The 10,000-nt window shown below is 44.6% G+C and overlaps 1 protein-coding gene across 1 annotated transcript in view; it reads left to right on the forward strand.

Annotated features, from left to right (window-relative positions):
- Window positions 1–241: 241 nt before the first annotated feature.
- LOC138946682 (contactin-like) overlaps window positions 242–10,000 on the forward strand; it is a 13,621-nt gene continuing 3,862 nt past the window's right edge. The window contains exons 1-4 of the mRNA XM_070318100.1: window positions 242–296; window positions 2,366–2,502; window positions 4,580–4,695; window positions 8,145–8,322. Of these exons, the coding sequence (XP_070174201.1) occupies window positions 2,406–2,502; window positions 4,580–4,695; window positions 8,145–8,322 (391 nt within the window). The 5' untranslated portion in view covers window positions 242–296; window positions 2,366–2,405. The remainder of the gene's footprint in view (window positions 297–2,365; window positions 2,503–4,579; window positions 4,696–8,144; window positions 8,323–10,000) is intronic.

Genomic DNA, 10,000 nt, shown 5'->3' on the forward strand with positions numbered 1-10,000 from the left:
TGTGTTTGTGCGTGCGTGCGTGCGTGTGTCTGTGTTTATTTTATATAACGCTGTGCGTCGTCATTATCTTTTTACATTTAGTCAAGTTTTTTGTTGATACGTTTGTATGTGTGCGTGTTTGCGTTTGTGTGTGTGGGTGTGTGCGTGTGGGTGCGCGCGTACGTGCGTGTGTCTGTGAGTGTGTGTGTTTGTTTTATGTAACCATGTGCGTCATCATTATCTGTTTTGTTGTTTCGTTTTCAGATCAATTATTGGCACGAAGACGACATCGCGACTACGTGGAAAGAATTCATCAGGTAAAGCGTTAAAAGCACACACCATCCTTTCACATCCAGCCAGGCTTGGACACGGGATAAGACCATCCCTCCACTTGGTCACATACCAACATAGAACAGCCTGGGTGCCCTCTAAACACAGCGGGGATTTTATGTTAGTGAATTGATTTCTAAAAAAAACTAAAATCCGCTGGTCGCCTTTACAAAATTGTTTCCTAATAAATTTCCATTGCGCGAAAGAAAGCACCAACACAGTTCATTTTTTTTTTTGGGGGGGGGGGGGGGGGGGGGGGCGGGCTTATTCCTTGTTAAAAGCCTTGCCAGTTCTGACACGGTGAGCAGAATCCACTCGTGCAAAAACATGAGTGAACGTGGGAGTTTCAGCCCATGAACGGAGAAGAAGAAGAACGTCCAGGCCAAGCAAATCGTTTGGCTTTGACACTGAAGGAGTTGAGGGACGTGGCCGAATAGTCATATCACAGAAAAAAATTTGAAGCAGGCGAACTTGACACTTTCATTTTGGCATTTTCAGCAGCGGTTAGCAGAGGTGCCATGACGGCCAATCCGCACAAGAGCCAACAATGATTTTAACCAGTTTTTTAAATTCGGTTAGTGATAGGATTTAGGGGGTTGGGGGATCTGTGTGTGGGGGAAGGCTGAGCGTGTCACTCGGATGCTTCCTGTTCTTCAACCGTCCCCCTAACCCCACTAACTGACCTCCTTGGAAATAGGAGGATAGGCTAGTATCCAATAATTCCTATTATTACTTTTTTTTAAATTTTGGGGTTGCACTCTCTCGTTTCCGTTGCGACGATAACCTAAAAAGGTTCCTGCAATGTACCGATCCTGATCCTGATTCTGTTCCTGACACAGCGTGACTTTTGTACTGGAAACTTGCATTCTCCCAGTAAGGTCATATATTGTACTACGTTGCAAGCCCCTGGAGCAATGTTTTGATTAGTGCTTTTGTGAACAAGAAACAATTAACAAGTGGCTCTATCCCATCTCCCCCCCCCCCTTTCCCCGTCGCGATATAACCTTCGTGGTTGAAAACGACGTTAAACACCAAATAAAGAAAGAAAGAAAGAACAGCGTGACTCATTGTGAAGGGCCAAGAGACTTCAAACACGTTAAAAAACCCACAAACAACACAGTTTTAGCCCGAACTGGTGGAAATAACGCAGATTCAATGATTTTTGATATTTTAACAGCCACGAAAGTAGAGGCAAAGCAAGCGATCTCACTCTCATAAACGTTTTTAATTAGAAAAAAACACAGTAAACACCAAGTTCCAAAGACTTTCGGGCCACGCCCTTCTTCAGTGAAATGAATGAGAATGTAAGTAAACAATGACCAATGACGTAAAATTCTTGATTAAAAAAAGAAAAAATCGTCATGTAAACGTCACAGCCAAACGTCATAAGTTTCGTTCTCTCTCTCTCTCTCTCTCTCTCTCTCTCTCTCTCTCTCTCTCTCTCTCTCTCTCTCTCTCTCTCTCTCTCTCTCTCTCTCTCTCTCTCTCTCTCTCTCTCTTTCTTTCTATCTCTCTATTTCGTTATCTCTCTCTCTATTTATCTCTCTCTATCCATCTCTCTCTATCTAACACACACACACATACACACACACACACACACACACACACACACACACACACACACACACACACACACACACACACACACTTGCAGGAAACAAACTGCATTTTCATCGATCCCTTAAGCATTTCCAAGAAAGGAAAGGTAGACATCCAAAGGCACAGGCAAGCCCCAAGCGATACAAATCGCGCAACACCTATCCTGAGTAGGCCTATACATTTCAGTCAAACACATTCAGGCCCTCAGGATAGTTGGTACGCAACTTATACCGCCAGAACCTCTCCCTCTGCCTCCGGATGTTCACGTTATCGACTTTGACCTGTTCAATTACAGTCACCCTTTTTTTATTTCATAAACGTTTTAACAGTTACTTGCCCCTGAAAGAATGGTGAGTTCCTGTTAGGAAACCGTAGACATACATTTTGCTTGTAATTACACATTCCTTCTTTTGCGTTTAATAAATTCTCATTTCTAACATGTTTTCTTGTTGAACAGGGTGGAAGGTCACGTGAGCGAAGGAATATACATCGGCATAATGTCCGACAGTAACTACATCTGTGAGGTGCGCGCCTACAACTCGGCTGGCTTGGGTCCCCGCTCTGAGACAATGCTCATTGAGTCAAAGCATGCACGTAAGTAATACAGAGAGAGAGAGAGATTTACCATTATTGTTTTGATATCGCTTTACGTGACTTGTTCTTTCTCTGTGCACAGATGTAGAGCACTACCCAGAAGAAGTACGGGTGTACAGATTGACCAAATGTTTTGATATCTCTTTACCCGATCTGTTCTCTGTGTACAGCGGCGGAGCAGAAGAAGTACGGGTGTACAGATTGACCAAATGTTTTGATATCGCTTTACCCGATTTGTTCTTTCTCTGTGTACAGCGGCAGAGTAGAAGAAGTACGTGTGTACAGATTGACCTATTGTTTTGATATTGCTTTTCGTGATATTTTCTTTCTCTGATTACAGGGGCAGAGCACTATCAAGAAGAAATACGGGTGTACGGATTGGCCAAATGTTTTGATATCGCTTTGTTCTTTCTCTGTGTACAGCGGCAAAGCACTACCCGGAAAAAGTACGGGTGTACAGATTGACCAAATGTCTTGATATCGCTTTACCCGATTTGTTCTTTCTCTGTGTACAGCAGCGGAGCAGAAGAAGTACGGTGTACAGATTGACCAAATGTTTTGATATCGCATTACGTGATATTTTCTTTCTCTGATTACAGCCCTGGCAAAGCACTATCAAGAAGAAGTACGGGTGTACAGATTGACCAGATGTTTTGATATCGCTTTACCCGATTTGTTATTTCTCTGTGTACAGATCGACCAAATGTTTTGATATCGCTTTACATGATTTGTTCTTTCTCTGTGCACAGCGGCAGTGAACTACCCAGAAGAAGTGCGGGTGTACAGATTGACCAAATGTTTTGATATCGCTTTGTTCTTTCTCTGTGCACAGCGGCACAGAGCTACCCAGAAGAAGTACGGGTGTACAGATTGACCAAATGTTTTGATATCGCTTTGTTGACTCACATGCGAAGCAAAAGTGAGTCTATGTACTCACCCGAGTCGTCCGTCCGTCCGTCCGTCCGTCCGTCCGTCCGTCCGTCCGTCCGTCCGTCCGTCCGTCCGTCCGTCCGTCCGTCCGTCCGTCCGTCCGTCCGGAAAACTTTAACGTTGGATATTTCTTGGACACTATTAAGTCTATAATAATAATAAATAATAATAACGGGCATTTATAAAGCGCCTTATCAAAAGTTCAAAGCGCGGGACAACAATACATGTATACAAAAATCATACAATCACTGTCAGATTCAAACAACACATCATGCACATCTCACATCCCCAGACTCTATACTAAGGAACTATCCGTAGTGTTGTTGGAACAAGTGAGTTTTCAAATTGGACTTAAAAGATGAAATGGATGGAGAGTGACGTAATTGAAAGGGGAGTGAATTCCATAACTGAGGTCCATAATGCGAAAACACCTGATGTGGCCTGATGGTGTTTGGTTACAAGATCTCAAAAAACATGTGCGGCAACTTGACCTCACTTCAAGTTCAAGGTCACAGGGGCCGTAATTGTTGTCCTAAAAACGACCATTTATCACATTTTCGCATTTTTTTCTGAAGTTATCGAGAATGGCAACCTTAGCTATGTATGCTATACAGGGCAATGTAAGCCCTATCTTTGGACGCCAGTTTGGTTGACCTTGCTTCAAGGTCAAGGTCGCAAGGGTCCTTTAAAGTTGGATTGTATACATATTTTGAAGTGACCTTGACCCTGAAATATGGAAGATAACTGTTTCAAACTTAAACATTTTGTGGGGCACATGTTATGCTTTCATCATGAGACACATTTGGTCATATATGATCAAGGTCAAGGTCACTTTGACCCTTATGAAATGTGACCAAAATAAGGTAGTGAACCACTAAAAGTGACCATATCTCATGGTAGAAAGAGCCAATAAGCACCATTGTACTTCCTATGTCTTGAATTAACAGCTTTGTGTTGCATGACCTTGGATGACCTTGACCCATGTATTTTGGTAGGAAAAATGTGTAAAGCAGTTCTTAGTGTATGATGTCATTGCTAGGTTTAGTTATTTGACCTTGACCCTGAAGCACAGACCTACCCAGAAGAAGTACGGGTGTACAGATTGACCAAATGTTTTGATATCGCTTTGTTCTTTCTCTGTGCACAGCGGCACAGACCTACCCAGAAGAAGTACGGGTGTACTCAGCAGGTCACGGCCAGGTGTTGGTGTGGTGGCGAGGGATTCACATCCTGCAGCCCGAGGCCAATGTCCACGGATTTGTGGTCAGTGCATTTTGCTGCTATGCTAACTGAGTAGTTCTGTCCCCAGAACTAGCGTCTATATGGGACATGACGTGGTTATATGCCAGGAAAGTAAATTTTTTTTAATTTTTTTTTATGTTTTTATTTTTTTTTACTGTCATTCTTTTAAAGGAGAAATCCGTAGTGTTCTTTCTTTGTTTTGTGGACTGAATCCCCCCCCCCCCCCCCCCCCAAAAAAAAAAAAAAAAAAAGCGGCGTATGGCTGCCTGAATGGTGGGGTAAAAACGGCCATACACTTAAAACCCCACTCGTGCAAAAACACGAGTGTACGTGGGAGTGTCAGCCCATGAACGCAGAAGAAGAAAGCAGAATAATTCCCCGTCAACAAACTGCTCCGAAAGTGTGTCAAAATGATCAGGCTCTTTCAGTATGTGACTTAATTCGTTTGCGAGGGGCTAATGAGCAGGATTGCAGAAATAAAAGAATCACAGGTTGGAGGATTGTATTGCATTACATGAATATTCTAATCTGGAAAACGACGTACTTTGATCGCAAGGGCGTTATCGTTATCTAGCATAAGACGCTAGAAAAAAAGATGCTGTTCGGAAATAACTCTGTCGGGTTTGTATGGATTTCTACAGAGTTAAAACTGTTGCATTTATTATTGGCAAACCTTCTCAGGTTAAACCCGAGGCCAGTGTGTTGGAACCACGTTGACAAGGCCAGTGTGTTGGAACCACGTTGACAAGGCCAGCGTGTTGGAACCACGTTGACAAGGCCAGTGTTGGAACCACGTTGACAAGGCCAGTGTGTTGAAACCACGTTGACAAGGCCAGTGTGTTGGAACCACGTTGACAAGGCCAGTGTTGGAACCACGTTGACAAGGCCAGTGTGTTGGAACCACGTTGACAAGGCCAGTGTTGGAACCACGTTGACAAGGCCAGTGTGTTGGAACCACGTTGACAAGGCCAGTGTGTTGGAACCACGTTGACAAGGCCAGTGTGTTGGAACCACGTTGACAAGGCCAGTGTGTTGGAACCACGTTGACAAGGCCAGTGTTGGAACCACGTTGACAAGGCCAGTGTGTTGGAACCACGTTGACAAGGCCAGTGTTGGAACCACGTTGACAAGGCCAGTGTGTTGGAACCACGTTGACAAGGCCAGTGTGTTGGAACCACGTTGACAAGGCCAGTGTGTTGGAACCACGTTGACAAGGCAAGTGTGTTGGAACCACGTTGACAAGGCCAGTGTGTTGGAACCACGTTGACAAGGCCAGTGTGTTGGAACCACGTTGACAAGGCCAGTGTTGGAACCACGTTGACAAGGCCAGTGTGTTGGAACCACGTTGACAAGGCCAGTGTTGGAACCACGTTGACAAGGCAAGTGTGTTGGAACCACGTTGACAAGGCAAGTGTGTTGGAACCACGTTGACAAGGCCAGTGTGTTGGAACCACGTTGACAAGGCCAGTGTGTTGGAACCACGTTGACAAGGCAAGTGTGTTGGAACCACGTTGACAAGGCCAGTGTGTTGGAACCACGTTGACAAGGCCAGTGTGTTGGAACCACGTTGACAAGGCCAGTGTTGGAACCACGTTGACAAGGCCAGTGTGTTGGAACCACGTTGACAAGGCCAGTGTTGGAACCACGTTGACAAGGCCAGTGTGTTGGAACCACGTTGACAAGGCCAGTGTGTTGGAACCACGTTGACAAGGCCAGTGTGTTGGAACCACGTTGACAAGGCCAGTGTGTTGGAACCACGTTGACAAGGCCAGTGTGTTGGAACCACGTTGACAAGGCCAGTGTGTTGGAACAACGTTGACAAGGCCAGTGTTGGAACCACGTTGACAAGGCCAGTGTTGGAACCACGTTGACAAGGCCAGTGTGTTGGAACCACGTTGACAAGGCCAGTGTTGGAACCACGTTGACAAGGCCAGTGTGTTGGAACCACGTTGACAAGGCCAGTGTCGGAACCACGTTGACAAGGCCAGTGTGTTGGAACCACGTTGACAAGGCCAGTGTGTTGGAACCACGTTGACAAGGCCAGTGTGTTGGAACCACGTTGACAAGGCCAGTGTGTTGGAACCACGTTGACAAGGCCAGTGTTGGAACCACGTTGACAAGGCCAGTGTGTTGGAACCACGTTGACAAGGCCAGTGTTGGAACCACGTTGACAAGGCCATTGTGTTGGAACCACGTTGACAAGGCCAGTGTGTTGGAACCACGTTGACAAGGCCAGTGTGTTGGAACCACGTTGACAAGGCAAGTGTGTTGGAACCACGTTGACAAGGCCAGTGTGTTGGAACCACGTTGACAAGGCCAGTGTGTTGGAACCACGTTGACAAGGCCAGTGTTGGAACCACGTTGACAAGGCCAGTGTTGGAACCACGTTGACAAGGCCAGTGTGTTGGAACCACGTTGACAAGGCCAGTGTTGGAACCACGTTGACAAGGCCAGTGTGTTGGAACCACGTTGACAAGGCCAGTGTGTTGGAACCACGTTGACAAGGCCATTGTGTTGGAACCACGTTGACAAGGCCAGTGTGTTGGAACCACGTTGACAAGGCCGGAGCACGTGTAGAAAGTTTGCCTCAATAAAAGCAAGAGTATTCACTCTTTCACAACCCGTGCAGACCCAACAGTTATTTTCCAACATTGTCTATTGTGTGCAGACGCTGTGTCTCTTTCAGTGTCATGATTGTGTGGGATATTCGCGAGCTGTTCACTATTTGAAAAAGCAACGAGTGAAAATCTGGTGGGACACAGCAAGCCATGCAGTATTCTCTATGTATCAAATAACCAAAGGGAAGTAATATGCATTTCGTTTAAGATTCTAATATATGTTAAGGTACAGAGAACATCTGGCAATTTTTTATTCTTTACTTCTTTTTCTTGGGGGGGGGGGGGGGGGGGTGGTTGGGGGGGGGGGGGGGGAATGGGGGGCATTACGATGTATTAGGCCACAAAAAAAAAAATTGTCTGTTTCTGGTCACCCGACCGACCCTAAATTTCGGCGCCGACCCTAAACTTTTTTTTTCCAAACTCAAATTTTCTTTTTTTTTGGTGGTAAAGGACAGGGTGAGAAAATGAACAACAAAAACGTGTGAAAACGAAAGTCCGCTGACGATTTGTAAATGTGTTGAGTGTCTTGTCTCTATGTATAGTGAATCCAGTCTCTTTGCGCGATTTTTAAAGTTAGTTTTATTGGTCTACATTTGGGGTAAAAAAAAAATTTAAAAAAAAATCCCGACCTACCGACCCTATTTTTTTTAGCCATGTTACCAGAAACAGACACATTTTTTTTTTTGGCCTTAGCTCGAAACGAGCAGTTGACTTATGTTGCGAGCAGTAGACTTAACATGAAATGAAAACCTGGAGGCATGTTCGTGAATGACTGTCGCTTATTCTTCTTGTCTTGTGTGTCATGTGCGCCTTAATTCCCTTCGTTTTGATTAATATTTCTATTTGTTTCAGCTCTATTTTTGGCCAGCCAATGAGCACTACCGCTCTGCCTGCGAGATGGTTATTCATGACCACCACGCGCACGAGACGCACTTGACCGTTGACCCCGGGGTCATCTACGCCCTGAGGGTCGGCGCTTACAGTGAGGGGGGATATGGAAAGAAGTCGCCTACAATGTACTTCACCTTGGGTGAGAACACAGACATGCAGACAGATAGACAAGCTAAAACTAAACTCCACACACACACACACACACACACACACACATAAACACACGGCATGTATACACATGCATGCACACACACACAAACACACACATTTGTTTGTTTGTTTGTTTGCTTAACGCCCAGCCGACCACGAAGGGCCATATCAGGGCGGTGCTGCTTTGACATATAACGTGCGCCACACACAAGACAGAAGTCGCAGCACAGGCTTCAAACACACACATGCATACACATGCATGCACACACACACACACACACACACACACACACACACACACACACACACACACACACACACACACACACACACACACACACACACACACACACGGGATGGTAGGACAGAAACCTAGGCAGGCAGGCAGACTTACAGACATAAATGTTTGTCATCATTTTCACGAGTTTTCATTCACAAGCACCTGGGAAATAAATGTCATGTTCCCCGGGGAATAAATCCCCGGTTACCATAGTTGCAGGAAGCCCTATTACATGGATAATCAAAAGCAAACCCAATAGAAACGCTCGAGGATTCTTCGGCTCTTTTCATTGGCGTTTCCCCAGACCTAAACAGACGACACTGCTTCGCCAAGTTCCAAATACGAACTGGCAAACTGGCAAATGTAAACAAAAAACAAAACTACCTCATCAAAGGTCATACATTTATGCTTTATCGCAAACAAATGAAACCTATCGATATGTTTTATCTTCTCACAAAGTCATGGAGTGCGTGTATCTCTGTTTGGAGAAACACGAACGTCAAGTTTAAGTCAAACCAATTGACCCCTGACACACACATTTTGACCCGTGCACAAGACGTTGTATCGATAAACTAAGCGCAAATAAAAAAATAATAATAAAAAAGCAAAGAATATAGCAACAAGAAATGAAGACATCTGACAAAGCCGAGCAAGCAGAATGACAAGTCTAATGAAAAACAGAGAGGCAATGAGAAACAAGATCGCGATTATCTTTCCTTCGCGGCACGACGCAAATCGTTTGTGTCCTTTGACCCAATTCGTGCAGTGCTGCACGATGCAAATCTTCTGTGACCTTTGACTCAACGTACCTTCAATATTCGATTACTAATATTTACCACTGAAAACCGAGGGGTGGAATACCGAGAGGGGCAGGGTGGTAGGGCGATGGTGAAATGTAATGAAGGGACACGTGTAGCAATAAGAGAAAACCGATTCTGCAATAACACAAACAAGAACAAACAAGTCGCGTAAGGCGAAAATACAATATTTAGTCAAGTAGCTGTCCAACTCACAGAATGAAACTGAACGCAACGCAACGCAGCAAGACCGTATACTCGTAGCATCGTCACTCCACCGCCCGTGGCAAAGGCAGTGCCCGTGGAATTGACAAGAAGAGCGGGATATTCGTTGCGCTGAGAAGGATAGCACGCTTTTCTGTACCTCTCTTCGTTTTAACTTTCTGAGCGTGTTTTTAATCCAAACATATCATATCTATATGTTTTTGGAATCAGGAACCAACAAGGAATAAGATGAAAGTGTTCTTAAATTGATTTCGAAAAAAAAAAATTGATAATAATTTTTGTATATTTAATTTTCAGAGCTTGTTTTTAATCCGAATATAACATATTTATATGTTTTTGGAATCAGCAAATGATGGAAAATAAGA

The sequence above is a fragment of the Littorina saxatilis genome, linkage group LG14 (assembly GCF_037325665.1).
Source record: "Littorina saxatilis isolate snail1 linkage group LG14, US_GU_Lsax_2.0, whole genome shotgun sequence".
NCBI lineage: Eukaryota > Metazoa > Mollusca > Gastropoda > Littorinimorpha > Littorinidae > Littorina > Littorina saxatilis.